This window comes from Chionomys nivalis, chromosome X (genome assembly GCF_950005125.1).
Source record: "Chionomys nivalis chromosome X, mChiNiv1.1, whole genome shotgun sequence".
NCBI classification, from domain to species: Eukaryota; Metazoa; Chordata; class Mammalia; order Rodentia; family Cricetidae; genus Chionomys; species Chionomys nivalis.
This window is the reverse complement of record NC_080112.1, coordinates 125,848,822-125,866,778: the sequence shown is the minus strand read 5'-3', so window position 1 is coordinate 125,866,778 and position 17,957 is coordinate 125,848,822. Positions and strand designations below refer to the sequence as shown.

General features: G+C 39.0%; 1 protein-coding gene across 1 annotated transcript in view; it reads left to right on the top strand.

Annotated features, from left to right (window-relative positions):
• Positions 1-11,981, top strand: part of LOC130867893 (ubiquitin-conjugating enzyme E2 N-like) — a 43,655-nt gene extending 31,674 nt beyond the window's left edge. Inside the window, exon 2 of the mRNA XM_057760118.1 lies at positions 10,942-11,981. Within this exon, the coding sequence (XP_057616101.1) occupies positions 10,995-11,453 (459 nt within the window). The 5' untranslated portion in view covers positions 10,942-10,994 and the 3' untranslated portion in view covers positions 11,454-11,981. The remainder of the gene's footprint in view (positions 1-10,941) is intronic.
• Positions 11,982-17,957: the final 5,976 nt, after the last annotated feature.

Genomic DNA, 17,957 nt, shown 5'->3' with positions numbered 1-17,957 from the left:
GATGGAGAGGGCTTGGGGGAATGGGACAATTGGGATGGAGGAGGAGTGGATATGGGAGCAGGGAAGTATATATCTTAAGGGAGCCATTTGAGGGGTGGGTGGCAAGAGACTGGACTCTAGAGGGGTTCCCAGGTGTCCAAGGAGATATCCGCAGCTTGTTTCTTGAGCAGCTGAGGAGAGGGCACCTGAACTGGCTCTATACTATAGCCACTCTGAATATCTTGCATATCACCATAGAACCTTCATCTGGCAATGGATGGAGATAGAGACAGAGACCCACATTGGAGAACTGGACTGAGCTCCCAAGGTCCAAATGAGGAGCAGAAGGAGAGAGAACATTGAGCAAGAAAGTCAGGGCAGTGAGGGGCACGTCCACCCACTGTGACGGTGGGTGGGGCCGATCTAATGGGAGCTCACCAAGGCCAGCTGGACTGGGACTGATGGAGCATGTGATCAAACCAGACTCTCTGAAGGTGGCTGACAAGGAGGGCTGACTGAGAAGCCAAGGACAATGGCACTGGGTTTTGATTCTACTCCATGTACTAGCTTTGTGGGAGCCTAGTCTGTTTGGATCCTCACCTTCCTAGACCTGGATGGAGGGGGGAGGACCTTGGACTTCCCACAGGGCAGGGAACCCTGACTGCTCTTTGGACTGGAGAGGGAGGAGGAATGGGGGCAGGGGGAGGGAAATGGGAGGAGGGGAGGAGGTGAAAATTTGTAGTAATAATAATAATAATAATAATAATAATAATAATAATAATAAATAGATTTTTTTTACCAGTCTTTTTTCTCTCACAGACAGGAAACTGGATAAACTGCCCTCTATTGACAGTTAAATGTTTATTTACTTTCATTATTGAAATCTATCACACTATTTTTCATTTTATGAGATTCTGTCCCTCCTATTTTATTCAGTTTTTCCTTTTTAGTAGCACTATTTGCCCCCTCCTCATTAGGTAATCATGACTAATATATTTGAATCAGGTCCTCATATATATATTTTTGTTCTTGTGAAATATATTTGTGTTCAAGTATAGTACAGTGGACTATGGGAGTCTGTGCTCTGCTAGCTCTACTTCACTGCTTCTAGCAGTGTAAGCTATTTCATGAGAATGCACACACCAGCTTTAGCTTGCTCATTCCCATCCTCTTTCAAGGGAAACCTGTGTTTGATCAATATCCCATGCCACTAATATTTCTGTTCTTTTCATTCTTATTTTTGTCCCTTGTGGACTTTTAACCATATGTATGTGGTTAAGAAGCAACTTGTCTTAGATTAATACAATTGTCTCATTTCAGGGTCCTATAACAGTTAAATTATGATTTTCTACAACACATGCTTATTACCACTATTAAAATACAGCTGATGTTGGAGTAGTTACAATCAGACTTGTAGTTGTAGTTAGACTAGTTATAATGAATACTTTTCTGGGTCTGTCTCAATCTAGCCTTCTTGGTTACTATTCAAACAGACATTTCCCATGAACTGAATTTCTGCATCCTCCTGTTTCAAGAAGGCAGCATAAGCTAGTAGCTAAGACTCATTTGTAACTTTACTTTCTGCCTTTTTTGATGTCAGCTGTTCTGACATCAAGGCAACTGTTTGAGATTCTGCAGCCTTATAGACTACTACAGCCAAGTTTTAACCAAAATTCTAAATTTTCTCATGATCCCCATAAGATTACCTACACCTTCAACTAGCAGGAAGCAGTATAGTATACTATGCCCAAACTCCCAAAATATTATTAATAAATGTTTGTTTTCATTTAAAGAGGGTTGCTTAAATGATTTATGATCATAGTCAATGTCTTTCTAAAGAAAAAGGGGTGTGTAATACAGAAATAGTTTAAAAGTAGATTATTAAATCTATTTTAATCCAAAAAGTAGCTGTTAATCTCAAAATATTTTATATTGGTATGGATTTTGGTTTGTTGATACAAATTTAAGGTATATTCCTACAAGTTTTTAAATCATTATGTTTATACAGCTTATTTAAAATGTAAAGTTAAAATATAATTTAAAAGTCAAACTTAGAGTCATGTTAGGTTTTCTAGATAAGCAGAGATATATTTCAGATGGATAAGTAATCTTCAAACACTTCAACACACTGCAGAATATTACATTTAAAATGTTTTAAGAAATTAGATTTCCCTTGACAGTAGACAAGTCTGCTTCTGGCAGCCACAATTGCTTCAAGAAGATGATGAGCATTGAAGAAGTTCCTTATCAAGTTTGCTTTAATGCAGCAAGGCTAGCCATTAGGGTAAGAAACTGCTCTTTTCTGGACTGCTTGAATGTATGCTGTATAAACTGGATGTGAAGGGCCCACATGAAAATGACCGCTAACCTCTATCAAAACAAGGCAGGATGGTCCTTTCAATTTCCTGCCTCACACAAAAAAATTCCAGATGTTCTGTAGGGCATAGAGGAAAATGATTGACAAACTGCTATTATGGGTAGAACAGTTAATTCAAATTTCCTACTTCACTGAGAAGTATGCCAATACTCTAGGCCAATAGTAAGTATATGGGTGCCTCCATGTTACAGAATTACTTTGGGTGACTGTCAAGGGAATCAGAAGTTCTTGTCATTTCTAGAGTTTTGGAAGTTACTTACAATGCACTTCTTGTTTACTCGGGTAATATTATATCTTTCTGGGATCTTTGATGGAGTTGAAGACTAGATAGTTATAATTATAGTTTTCTTCAGTTATGATAAAAATAAATTAGTTATAAAATTTTAGACAAAAAGATAAGATAGACCATAGAGTATTTTCTTTAATTTTGTCAAATACAAATAGACCAAATGTTCTAACTGTAATTCTTGATTGATAACCATTTTGTTATATGTAATTTTACTATGGTAATGCTAAACCCTTCCTTTTTAATTAGACAGAAAAGGGGAGATATAGTGGGATGCACTTCTGTATGCTGCGAATATGTGTTCCTATTATTGGTTCATGAATAAAACTACTTTGGCCTATGGAAGGGTGTAATATAGCTAGGCAAAAAAGCCAGACTGAATATAGGGAGAAAGAAAGCAGTGTCAGGGAGACGCCAGCAGTTGCAGGATAATCAACATGTAAAGTAAAAAGCCATGAGCCTTGTGGTCAAACGTAATCTAGTAGAAAGGGATTAGTTTAAGTTGTAAGAGTTAGTTAATAATAAGCTTGAGCTAATAGACCAAACAGATGTAATTAATAATTAGCTTCAGAATGATTGTTTGAGACCTTGCAGGTGGGAGAGAAATCTGCAGCTACATTTTACATTCCTTCTTCTACTTTTCTTCCCCACACTCTGCCCTCTCATGGACAGAAACTGATATGATATTTGTCTATACAGAGTAGATTACACATCATATAATTTAATGGCTTCTTACATCATAATTATTTTCAGGATCATCGATACTGTCAAGCACATCTACATTGTACTTCTTTTTATATTAATGTTTCAATAGTATTAAATTGATACAATCAATCCATTTTAAATTTAGCTCCCCCTTTTGGAAAGATAATATTCATTAAGCACCATTGTATTTTGGAAGTATGAAATTTGCTTTTTGCTTTTACAGGAGGTAACAATAAGAGATTGCCTTGAGTATCACCAGAGACTTTGGCCTTTGAACTTTAAAACTGTGTTGAGACTATGAGAGCCTATGGGAACATATGATGTTGGAGAAAATGCATTTTGCATTACATTATGACCAGGGGTCTTTGACAGGTTCTTATATGTAGCCTTGATTGGCCTGAAACTTTCTATGAAGACCAGCCTGGCCTTGAATGTATAGTGATTCACCTGCCTCTGCCTCTTGAGTGCTGGGATTAAAAGTATGTGCCACCACAACCAGCTGATTAATTATTTTTATTTTTTACTGTGTGTTCTGAGGGATCAAACTCAAGTCCTTATGCTTGTAAGGAAACAACTGAGTCACCTGTCCAGCCCCACTTTTCTCTTTCAAAAACAATTATTTGAGAAATCAGTTTCAGGATACTTCCTGAAGGAATTAAAACCAGCATTAAAAACTACACAGTAAAGCTATTTGGAAAGGCAGGTCAATTGTTTTACATTTTCCTATAGATACTGCTGCCTGCTTGGTGGCCAGCCCTGGTTGGCAGACCACTCCTCACTGTCCTGCTCCTCCCCAATTTTCTGAAGGAAGTTAGCTGAATCAGTGCTGTACTTGCAGCTCCCAGTCACCATTACCATCCTTGCAGTATACTGGCACCTTGCAATAGGAGGAGGTCTTTAGCCCTTCTGTGGGCCTTTTAAAATTTTTTAAACTACCTATTTGTAGTTTACATACCAATCCTAGTTCCTCTCCCTCCCCTCCTCCTGCTTCCCTCACTTTCCCTCCACCCCACCCCTATCTATTCTTCAGAGAGGATGAGGCCTTCTATGGGGAGTCAACAAAGTCTGTCACATCACACTGAGGCAGGACCAAGGCCCTCCTGCCTGTATCTAGACTGAGCAATGTATCCCTCCATAGGGAATGGGTTCCAAAAGTCATTTCATGCAGTACGGATAAAGCCAGGCAGTGGTGGTACACACCTTTAATCCTAACTTGGGAAGCAGAGGCAGGAGGATCTCTGATAGTTCAAGGTCAGCCTGGTCTAAAAAGCGATTTCTGGGACTGGCTCCATAGCTATTGAGAAACCCTGCCTTGAGCCCCCCAATCTCCCGAAAAATTCTGGTCCCACTACCAGTGACCCTACCAACTGCTGAAACCACACAACTGCCACCCACATTCAGAGGGCCTAGCTCAGTGTCCTCTGCAGGTTCCCCAGCTGTCAGTCTAGAGTCAGTGAGCTCCCTCTAGCTCGGGTCAGCTGTTTCTTTGGGTTTCCCCAACATGGCCCTTACCCCTTACCTCATATTATTTCCTCTCTTTGACTGAACCCCTGGAGTTTGGCCCAGTGCTTAGCTGTGCATCTCTGCATCTACTTCCTTCAGTTACTGAATAAAGGTTCTATGATGACAATTAAGGTATTCATCAATCTGATTACAGGGGAGGTGAGATCATATGGAGGATTGTAACAAATACCATAAAGACATATGTATCTTAAAGCTGATGGGTTGTCTAAGTCGGGATGGGAACTGCGATCCGCATCTCATTTCCTACAGGTATCTTGTTCTGAGACCTTGCCCCAGCCATACCTAGTGCTTTCCCTCCTACCCTGTGAACCAAATCTTCAAGAGGACATTCCTGTTGGATCAGTTTGACGCTCCAGTGCCTGTTTATCGGGGGCTGTTCATCCCACTCTCAATGTTGTAGAAGCCAATGTTTCTGTTATCATCTACCCATCCTTCCCTTCCTCTTTCCCTTTTCCACAATCAGAGACTGAGAATGGTATACACATTTTCACATCTGATTACTTTTATTGGTACCACCATGAACTTGGCCTTGTGTTAAAATGTGATTTTCACATCACTGACCATGACTCAGCTGCCAGACTTATGCACTTGTGTTTCTTGGGTCTTCATCTGTACCTTGAGTCTTGGAGCTGGTCAGGTCCTCAATGCAAATACGGGAGCTGTCTAAGCCCAGTTGACTCTGCTCTGGTGCGTTTAGGTTGGCATTATCCTCACTGGTTTCTTCAATCAGTAATGCCAATGCTGTTTCGCCAGGCTCCTTTGGAATTCTTATTTGGATGACTTTCCTAGAAGCCTTTCCCCTAGTAGTTCTTCGCAAGGCTTGTTTCTTCTTCTTCTTCTTGGTAATCTGAAAGGATCACACACTAAGGTCACAGGGCACTGCTTTGGGAAAAGATAGATATACATCTGGAGGGGGATTTATGAGAAGGGGCAGAGGTAGAGGAGGGGTTTATAGGGGGGCAGAGAAAGTCCTGGGGGGGGGGGGAATAGCTTCAGAAAGGAGGAAATAAGCTTAGGTCCTCTCACCTTCACAATTTGATGACAAGAACAGCAACACTGGATCTTCTGTGTGGAGCTGTGCTTGGGCCGATGGGCAGCCTTACGCTGCTGCTGCTTCTTCATCTTCGACCCTAGGGTCGAGGGGGATGCATCTGCACTAGGCTCTGGAAGTTTCTTGGGCACCTTTCCCATGCTAGGCTTTCTAGCAGACTGGCCCAGAGTTCTGAGTACCTTGCTTATCTCCTCTGCCAGAACAATGGAGGGCCACACCCTTCAGCCCTGATTGGTCAGCAGAGTCTACCCTAGCCAAGAGCAGCTAAGGTGGGGTTGAGATGTCACAATGCCTCACCTCAGACACCTTTGGGGATGAAGGGAATCCATGGCAGGCTGCCTGAACATCCCAGATATGACTTACACCCTGGAAAAGGGGGAAATGTGCTAGAACTACAATGTCTGGTTGGAAATGGGCAGCTTTAATGAAACTTCGGCAAGAGAAATTTCTTATGCTTCCTCTCTTCTTCATATACCCAAGTTAGACTGTTGTGAACTCAGAGAGTTTGCTACTTTAAACCTGTACTTTTAGTTGCATTGGCTTTCCCTTCATCTTCTGATCATATTTTAGATATTATACCTAATTACTGTACAAAGTAATAGGACCCTATTAAGAGTGCATCAATTATGGGCATCATCCTATAAGCAACAACAGTAAAAACATGTGTCCCATAAAGACATGTCCTTACCACCACAACAGAAGAAAACATGTGCCCTGTAAATAGACATCACCTTACCTATTTGGCATCTAAGACTGCCTATTTTTAATTCCTGGTTTAAAATAGATGTTATCTTTCTACCAGTCTTTTCTCTCACAGACAGGAAACTGGATAAACTGCCCTCTATTGACAGTTAAATATTTATTTACTTTCATTATTGAAATCTATCACACTATTTTTCATTTTATGAGATTCTGTCCCTCCTATTTTATTCATTTTTTTCCTTTTTACCAGCACTATTTGCCCCCTCCTCATTCGGTAACCTTGACTAATATATTTGAATCAGGTCCTCATATATATTTTTGTTCTTGTGAAATATATTTGTACTCAAGTGTAGTACAGTGGACTATGGGACTCTGTGCTCTGTTATCTCTACTTCACTGCTTCTAGCAGTGTAAGCTCTTTCATGAGAATGCACACACCAGCTTTAGCTTGCTCATTCCCATCCTATTTCGAGGTGAACCTATGTTTGATCAATATCCCATGCTACAAATATAGATGTTCTATTCATTGTTATTGATGTCTTTTGTGAACTTCAAAACATATGTATGTGGTCACCAAACAACTGTCTTACTTAGTCTTATATTGATGTAATTGTCTCATTTCAGGGTCATATAACAGTTAAATTATGGTTTTTCTACAAAACAGGCTTATTGGATATTAGTCTTAAAATACAGCTGATGTTAGAGTAGTTATAGTCAGACTTGTAGTTATAGTGACTAGTTATAATGAACACTATATTCCTGGTTTTGTCTTAATCTAGCCTTCTTGACTGAGCTAGTGAAACAAAGATTTCCCATGAACTGAATTTCTACATCCTCCTATTTCAAGAAGGCAGCATAAGCTAGGAGAGAAGACTCATGTGTAACTTCACTTTCTGCCTTCCTTTCTTGATGTCAGCTGTTCTAAAGTGGGAAATGAGCTGGCATTCCCACCAAGCAGCAAGGAAACCATGTGACTCAGATCTCCGCAAATCCTCCATGGGATTCTCAAGATCCAGAGGGTATCTCCTCTCCACTAAGAAGCAAGGTGGCTCTGTTGGTGTATCATTTTAGTAAAAAACTGAGTAGTGACTTGATCTTGCACTCTCTTGTCTGCAATAAGCCAGCATTCTCAATTTCTTGGAGTGGGATTGGTAAGTCCCTTTTAAAAAAATACATTCAGACAGTGGTGGCACACACCTTTAATCCTAGCACTCAGGAGTCAGAGACAAGTAGATCTCTGTGAGTTTGAGACAAGCCTGGACAACAAAGCGGGTTCCAGGACAGGATCCAAAGCTACACGGAAAAACCCTGTCCCCAAAAATGAATATATACAGCAGTATCAGAAACCAACATAAGATTAAGCATTTATTGACGATAACTGCAAACAGTTTAAATCACATTGCAGAAATATTTTTGCAAGTAATTTCAAATCTGTTCTAAAATTCAACAAAAAGATATTAATTAGAAATTATAGCACTGAAGAAAACTAAAAATAAAATAAATTGAGTGCCTTTATCCAAGGTGAAGGAGACAACGAAAAGATCAGTGTACTTGAGGGAACATCAGTGTAATTTATCTAACGTGAACAGAGAGACTAGGAACTTTAAGCAATCATAACAACTTAGAGTCTTGGAGACTAATTAGAAAAGACTTGACTTTCTAGTGATGAGTGTCCAGAAGAAAATGAGAGAGTGAGATTGATGTTTTATTTCTATTTTGTTGCTGTCATAAAACATCATGGCCGAGGCAACTTAAAACGAAAGTTTATTTGGGTTGATGGTCTTAAAGAGTTAGATTCCACAATGACAGGGACAGTATGACAGCTGGTAGGTAGCTAGATTGGGAAGCTGAGAGATCTTTAGTCAGAAGCATGAAACTGGTTCCCTTCAACCACATTACCATCAGCTTTTGTGAATTGAGGCAATTGCTTTCTAAAGCAGAAAATGCCTTAGGATCTCTTTGACAAGTTGGAGGTTTAGGTGGGTGGAGTCTTGTACTCTGAGTACCAGTACAGATCAGGCCTCTCCTGGATGGTACCAATTTCCTTAACAATTACAGTCCCTTTCAGTCCTTACCTTGACTGTTGCACTAAGTTTCCTAGTCCTCTTTTTCTCTCCAAATCACATTTCTTCCCCACTTGCTCATTTTTACTGTGCACTCAAATAAGGGAATGAGTAATAATTAAGCAATAGATTCAATGTTATGTTTTCTTGACATTTCCACCAAAGAAATCAATGCACTATTTTTAATTTGTCCTCAGTAAAGTTCTCAGGACACAAAAAGCAAACAGCCAGAATCTTTGCCATAATATTATAAAAATGGCCTCTAGCCCATTTGCTAATATTATTTCCCTCTGATACTCTTGATCTGGGCCTCCACTGTCCACATTGCTGTTAGTACTACTGTCTTCCAGACTCCTACCATTATGGCCCTTTGAGCTCTGTTTTAAGTGTTCAACTCCTTATCTACTTCAAAGTTGTAAAGTCTTCCTCCAGTCCTCTACAAACAGTCAGGTTTATCGTAGCAACAGTCCACTATCAGGTATTGACTGCTCTATCCATTACTGCTGCTGTGGTAAAACACTATGACCCAGGCAATTTAAGGAAGACTTTATTTGGGCTTATGCTTCTAGAGGGTTAGAATTCTTTTTTTTTTATTGAAAAAAAATTTTTCCGCCTCCTCCCCGCCTCCCATTTCCCTCCCCCTCCTCCCACTCCTCTCCCCCTCCCCCCACTCTTCTCCTCCCTCTCCCGTCCCAGGAGCAGTCAGGGTTCCCTGCCCTGTGGAAAGTCCAAGGTCCTCCCCCCTCCATCCAGATCTAGGAAGTTGAACATCCAAACTGTCTAGGCTCCCACAAAGCCAGAACTTGAAGTAGGATCAAAACCCCATGCCATTGTCCTTGGCCTCTCGTCAGCTCTCATTGTCCGCCATGTTCAGAGAGTCCGGTTTTATCCCATGCTTTTTCAGTCACAGTCCAGCTGGCCTTGGTGAGCTCCCAATAGATCAGACCCACTGTCTCAGTGGGTGGGTGCACCCCTCGTGGTCCTGCCTTCCTTGCTCATATTCTCCCTCCTTCTGCTCCTCGTTAGGACCCTGGGAGCTCAGTCCGGTTAGAATTCTTAAGGGTGGGGACAGCGTAACAGTCAACAGTCAGAACAGGAAACCTACAGATCACATCTTTAACCACGAGCACTTAGAAGGGAGAGTATAATGGATGTAGGGGAAGGATAGGAACTTTCAAATCCTACTCCCAGTGATGTGCCTTTTGTCAAGGCATCACAACCTCCCCAACAGTGCTCCCAACTGGGACATCACATGTTCAAATACCTAAACCTATAAATGATATTTCTCATTCAAACCACAACTCGGATTGGTATTAGATGATTCCATCAGATTTTTCAAACATATAACATAACATGAACCTAAGTTTCAGGAACAACAGAAGTCTAAATGAGAACACCCACACCCACATACATACACAGAGAAATCATTCTAGTATATATCATAATTTATGTTGGCATATGTAGAGACAAAAATATTGAAGTATTTTAGTGTGTATAATTTTGAAACTTGGACAATAAGACTATAACCAATGGGGCAGTTAATTTGCAGAGATCATTTTGTCTGTGCAAGTACTAGAGATAATGATCATGGCCTATAAAAGCTGGGATAGCAAGAATATTTGTGATTTGGTTCACCAAATTCCTACATTCAAGGCTTAGGGATCTATGTGGAAGAGGAGGCAGAATAATTATAAGAGCCAGTGGCGACGGATGACTCCAAGGAAACAGTGTCTTCCATATACTATAGAACTAATGAGCATATATGAACTCAAAAAGCTGTATCAGCATGCATAAGACCTGTGCAGGTTCAACCCAGATAGGATCCCAGCACTGAAAAGAAGGGGACACTAAGTCCATACCTAAACAGGAAGCTATCTGCAATTGATACTTGCTGGCAAAAAGGACATCGGGTTTCTCCAGTGGAGTCTCACTGGGTTTATCATTCACACTTGAGGGCAGGCCCAATGTTCAGAAGCAGTGGGCCAACACAAAACAAACTCAATGATATTTTTGTAACTTTTTGTTTCCAATTTGTTTTGCCTTTTTTTGTCTTATTGGTCTTTTGCTCATTTTGATTTTCATTTCTGTCTTTTGTGGTGGTGGGGCAGTATGTTTCTTTTTTCATTTCTTTTTTTTTTGTTTGTTTTTAAGTAGAGAGAGAGAAAAATAACAAAGTTTGTGGGTAGTAAGGTTGGAAGGGTGTTATAAGAATTGGGAATGAGTAAACATAACCAAAATATATTGTGTGAAAAAGTATTTTTCAGGAGCCGGAGACAAGAGCGGAGGCCGAACTCGGGTTCTGACAAGATGGCCAGGCTGCCCCGCAGGATCATCAAGGAAACCCAGCTTTTGCTGGCAGAACCAGTTCCTGGCATTAAAGCAGAACCAGATGAGAGCAACGCCCGTTATTTTCATGTGGTCATTGCTGGCCCCCAAGATTCCCCCTTTGAGGGAGGGACTTTTAAACTTGAACTATTCCTTCCAGAAGAATACCCAATGGCAGCACCTAAAGTACGTTTCATGACCAAAATTTATCATCCTAATGTAGACAAGTTGGGAAGAATATGTTTAGATATTTTGAAAGATAAATGGTCCCCAGCACTGCAGATTCGCACAGTTATGTTATCAATCCAGGCTTTGTTAAGTGCTCCTAATCCAGATGATCCGTTAGCAAATGATGTAGCCGAGCAGTGGAAGACCAATGAAGCCCAGGCCATAGAAACAGCGAGAGCATGGACTAGGCTGTATGCCATGAATAATATTTAAGTCAATCAGATCATCAAGTGCACATCACTTCTCCTGTTCTGCCAAGACTCTTCCTTTTTTTGTTTGCATTTAATGGACACAGTCTTAGAAACATTACAGAAGAAAAGCCCAGGCATTTTCATCTTTGTTGATTACATGCACATTAGCAAATCTATGTCTTGTCCTGATTCACTGTTGGAAAGCATGAGCAGAGGCTAGAAGTGTCATCCGGGTTGTTGTGAAGTGTTTAAAAGCAGTGACTCTGCTTGGATTCATTTCCCCATCATGGTTTAAGTACAAAGCACTGTGAATAAAGGTAGTTGTCAGGGTTAGCTGCCAGGGGTATGGGTGTTTTTATTTTATTTTTTAGGGGGAAAGTTTTAATTTTATGGTTTCCTTTCTCCTTCCCCCTCTTATGGGATCTAATTGCAGTGGTTAAATGCAGCTAACCAGTTTTTTAGTATATGCTCTCTAGCCAAGTCTAACTTTAGACGCTGTAGATGGACAAGCTTGATTGTCTGAACCAAAATGGGAACATTAAATAAACATCACAACCCTCTCTAATAACATTGTGACTGCTGTCAAGTGTAGATTCTCTGCCCCATCCCCCCAAAAGAAGAAGAAGAAGAAGAAGAAGAAGAAGCAGCAGCAGCAGCTTGTGACCGTTTTGTATGGCTTGTCTGGAAACTTCTGTAAATCTTATGTTTTAGTAAAATCTTATGTTTTAGTAAAATATTTTTTGTTATTCTAAAAAGTATTTTTCAATAATTAAATAAAAATGGGGGTGTATTAATGTATTAGAACTGTCAAGAAATACAGAGTGAGTAGCTTCAGTCAAAATAATTTTACCTTTTGGAAGACGTGTAGTACCTACAGAAAATGGAATTAGGAAATTGCAAACTGTATTCAGAACATGTTTACTGAATCATATTGAAAAGTCTAGTTTTTTGAGATGATTCTTGAATTATAAATCTGTTTGCTGAGCATAAATGTATTTTAAGTGGTTTAGTTTTGCAATCTTGTTTAAAGATAAACATTTATCTGCAACACACACACACGCCAAACTGAAAAAAGAATGAAAGGAAAAGAAGCTCCAGCTCAGAATAAATGATATGGGCATCTTAGCATGAGAGTCTTAGGTCTACTATTTTGCATTCAACAGTAATATGAGAGAAATTCAGGGCTATTTCTCTTTAGATCTTTATTTCCACTGGGTATATTCCAGGCTGTGTTATTTGATGGGAAACCATGAGCATCAATGTTGAGATGAGCAAGGCATATTTGCATATGCCTTTTAGCACCCTGTAAAACATGTTGAATGGCCTTGGTTTTTGTTCCCAAAGCAGAAAGATCTGGACTTGATAAGGTTTCTTAACTAAAGTAAGGAAGCAAGGATGCAGTAACAGCAACATCAATGGGGTTGATAAAGCTAGTAGGAGTGTAGTTCCTTGTGCCCCACCTTCAAGGCCACCTGTGGGCCTGGTCCATCAGTGATTTGCAAACTTAGGTTTAGGCTATTCAGAATTTAAATGGCTCTAGAGACTGAACAAATGTACCAATGTTACTGTTGAAGCCCACTGTCATATTTTGTGGGAACACAGAAGTACTATGGAACAGTTGGGGATATTAGCTGTTCACTCTTTACAACGTAACCTTAGTTATACCTATTTAAATAAGAAGTGTCAAATAATGACCTACAAAAGTATTTCTCTAGCTATTTTGTCTCCACTCTTCAAGTTGTTTCTGCATAATATTGGAATTTCCCAGGACATATGTCCTGTATTTTTACCATGTTTATTCTTAGTGCTATGGGAGTGTGAGCCACATGTCACCTCTCTTTCCCCTTCTCTGGGTCTTTTTTAGGAGTTATTTGATTGCTTTTAATGCCCCCAAATGAACTGCTTCCACTACTGGAAGTTTGTGAAAGTGTTGCTGTAGTTGTAGTCAGTGTTCTTTATTAAGAGTATGAGATGAACAGAGACCACCATACCTTCCACCTGGTCACCAAAATGAAGTTGGGGCCCTTTTTTATCAAAGCTTGTACTAATGCCAACAGCTCCTTTCCGATAATTATGGATCTGATAAATTTTGTCCTTCGTTAGCTTTGGGGAGTTTTCAGAAAAAAAATTAGAGTTTTATGGATATTTATTTATTTATGCTTCCTTCTGCAAAGAGAGTGAATTGATGTGACTGAGGGAGCAGTTCTAATGACAAGATTTACAGTGTGCTTAGAATGACTCTTATCTTTAAAGGCTGTCTGCTGTTTGAAGTATACATTTCCTGTTGACCCTTTGTCTTCTCAGAGTAAACAATGTTCCAAGAGTTTCCTTAAGTCCCTTAAGTTCATAGATCCTTGCTGGCATTATTGTGAGAGTAACCATGTGAAAAAAAGTGTTACTTCAAGCCCTTTTCAAAGTCCATGAATACTGATGGATAGGAAGTCTTACTACTTCTGCAGCAGAAAGAAAAATAAAAGAAGGCAAGAAAGGACCAAGGAGACTGGAAAATGCTGAACCATGGGAAGATCAGTTAATCCTTTTTTTTTCTGCCTATATGATTTTCATTGAAGAGGTTATAAAGAACATGGAAAGTGAAGGGAACTTCTTTGGAAGTCATGGGAATGCTTGATATTTGCGTCACTAGTGACAACTGTTTCATGGTCAATATCTTCTTTAGTCTTTAAAAATTCTTGTGGTGCTGATATTAGGATTCTGACCTTGTTGGTATAGATATTAAGAATGGAAAAAAATTAAGTACTTGGCTGATCTCATACAGCTGATTGGAGGTGCATTCTGGGTTCTAACTGTGAAGCCCTTGACATTTTAGCTATAGAAATCCTACTTTTTGTTCCATGTATACCTTCATTTAGAACTCCTTCTGTAGTTCAGAAATAACCCAACCCTTACTTGGCCCTTCTTGGTTACATAATTAGGCATGATCTGTGTCATTAGGCCAACCTTTAGAAATTGCTTGTTTCATTTTCTTAAAGCCGGGTCTCATGTAGCCCTTAACTAGAACTTACTGTGGAACCAAGGATGACCTTAAACTTCTGGTATTCCTTCCTCCATGTCCTGAAAACTATGATTACATGCTCAATTGGAATTGTTTTTTTGTAGATCAGAGTTTCTATTTAGTAAAAGTCAGTGACGTCTCCCCCTACTTTTGTTGAGTTGTGACAGCCTAAACCAAAAATATCGCCATACACTATCCTATATTGCTTTAGTGATCAAATTGCTCTTGCTTGAAAACCACTGATTGAAGAATTCCAGTCTAAGGTAGCTTATCACAGATGACGCCTCTCCTCTCCTCTGTCCACTGATGCTTTCTTATTATTTACTATAGTTACATTTGTCTGTCATATCAATACCTGGCTTCTTTCAGAGGAGGGTGCAGAAATCTGTGCTTAAGTGTGAATGACAGTGAAGGCCTGCAGGATGACAGATGTCCCAGTTGGAGTTGAATGTCAGGAACCTCTGGGAATGAACAGATGGTACTCCAGTGCCTTCCCTTTTGATTCTTCCATTCAGAGAGGACCATTTAAGAACCTACCTGTTACTGACTCTCTCATCCCCATCTTCCAAGGGTATGAACTTTTTTATCTGAAGTTATTGTGACATCTTAGCCCTGGGTTTCCTGGCTCCCTCATCTTTTTCTTATTTTGTCATTTCTTGGAGATTTTAGGAATCCTGGGCAAAAGGAAAGACCTGTCCTGGTGAGTTGAAATTTATGTATCAAAGAAAGTATTACATACTTTACGTTGGTTTTACTCCCTCCCAATGACAACAGCTCTCTTACCTCAGCCAATGTCATGGCAGCACTTGATAGCTGTGTTTAGGTCCATCAGAGCACACATGGATACATGTGTTTAACACAGTTATCCTTTTGCTCCAAGTAAAACAGTGTATTTTTGTTCCTGTATGTTGTTGCCTTATCTAGACACCTCTTAATGTGAAACAGCTTCAAATTTCACCTTATCTTTAATCAGGTCCTCACCAATCTTTGTAGACAGCATTCCTATGTCTGCTGGGCTGTCTTTAAAGAACACTAGAGAAGAACAATTCAGTTTTGATGACTTGTGTTTACTGGAGGATGAGTGAAAAGGAATTTTGAGTGCTTATTTGATGACCACAAAAATATGGATGACTAATATTTCTGTTAGAGTAACCATTGGTTTCTTAGCAACAGAATTTGATTTCTTCCAACAGAATTTGGAGTTAGCTAGTTTGGAACAATGATGATCTTAGGCACAATTTGTATGTTTACCACAGAGTGTTTTATTATTGTTGTTGTTTTTTCTTTTACTTTAAATTAAATGGGAAATTTTTGATTATTTAAGGCCAAATGCATGCACTATAGTCATAGGCTTATTCCATGCATGATACATAACTTCTGGAATGATGAATAACATGGTATATAAACAAAATATAATCCATGTTGGTGATTTAATGGAGTGTCACTTCCTTGTTTTGTTATAACAACTTGTATTAAATTTGCAAACAATGAGGAATTGAGTTTGGATCCTAAGCAATCATGTAAAAAGTTATGTAGTGGCATATATCTATAATCTTAGTGCTGGAGAAACAAAGATGGGGGTGCCTGCAGCTCTTTGGGCAGTTAAACCATCTGAATGAGTGAAAAAGCCTTCCTCAAAATTTAATTTAGAATAGTGAGATAGATACCTAATGTCAAACTCTGGCCTACACATGTATACACACATGTGAATGCACAAACAAGCACATGTATATACAAACACATGCACACTTACCCACAAATATTGACATCACTGGTTTCATGTTAATGTGGATGGATGCTACCTGTAAAAAGAAAAACACCACCATCAACAAAAACCCCTTTCCTTTGATATTAACAATGATATTTTACTTATGAAAATTCACCATGTTATGAATGATATATTTTCAGAAGATAATGGCTTTCAATAAATAGAGAGAAGTCAGGCATGGTGGTGTACAACTTTAATTCCAGTACTTGGGAGACATATCTCTGTGAATTTGGTCAGCCTGGTCTACAAAGTGAGTTCCAGACCAGCCTAGGGTACATAGTGAGACTGTCTCAAAAAAAAAAAAAAAAAAAGAAAAGAAAAAGAAAATGGGGCTCTCCTGTGTGTATATTTCTGTGTCTGTGTGATAAGTGTTTAGATACTGATAAAGATATGTAACTCTTAAAATTTTTAAATAATTGTAGATGTTTAGGCAGTTGTAAAAATACTAGAGAGATTCCATGTACTCTAGTCTTCCCTCTTTCCTGTTAATTTCAAGTTTACACAAAATGTAGTCAAATCCAGTAAATGAGAAATATGTTTGTTTCATTCTATTACATATCAATGTGTAGTTAACACCATAATCAATATATAAGGCTTTTCTATCACAAACCTCCTCATGCTTCATCTTTATAATCTCACCCATGTGCCACATAATATGGTCTCAAGTCCTTGATAATCACTAACTTGTCCTCTGTCACATTTTTTTTATTATTTTGATCACTTTTTGCTACAGTCAGAATGGTTTCTCCCAAGTTAATACGTTGAAATTTTATTGTTAACATGACAGAAGCAAGAGGTGTGTCCTTCAGGAGATAGTAAAGTCAAAAGGCAAAGTGCTCGCATAAGGGATTAGAAACCTTGTAGAAGGAATTTGGGGACTGGGCTCATGTTCTGCTCTTGTACCACATGAAAACAGTTTTTGCCTTTCTTTCCATTCTTATTCCTTCTCCCAAGTATACTATGTTCAAGGAAAACCTTGTAAATAGAGACCAAACATTTTACTGGACACCAAATCTGTGAGGAAATAAATTTTTGTTTGTATAAATTACCTAATGCTAGTTATCTCATGATGGTGGAATAAATGCACTAAAATGTTCCATAGAAGTGAAATCATGGCATGACCTTTCAAGATGAGCTTTTTTACTCAACATATTTCCATGAATATCCATTCAAGTTGTTGTTGACATTAAGAGTTTGTTAATTGCACAGATATATTTCATAGTACTGATATGTCATCTTTATCTGTTCATCAGGTGACAAATAGAGAAAGTATTCCAACTTTTTTGTTTTTGTTTTGTCAAGACAGCTTTTTTCAAGACAGAGCTGTGTAAGAGCTCTGGCTGTCCTGGAACTAGCTCCGTAGAACAGACTGGCCTGAAACTCAGATCTGCCTGCTTCTGCCTCCCAAGGGATGGGATTACAGGCATGCACCACCACCCAGGTGTTCTCACTTTTTAACTGGTACAAACAAAACCGTTATGAAATTTATATAAAAATGTCTATGTAGACCTTCATTTTCACTTTTTTGAGATGACTGACCAGAAGTGTGATTACAAAAGGTTACCACATCAGTTAATTCTTAAATATTAGCCAGATGGTATAGAACCTTCCTAAAGTGTTTAGACTTTGTTTGAAAAGGTGAATTTAACATTACAGGGATTGATAGTTTCTTCATAATATTCATGTTGTAAGTATTACAGTAGTTTTCAAAATTTATACTATATTTCTAGTCTCTGTTGTAACCT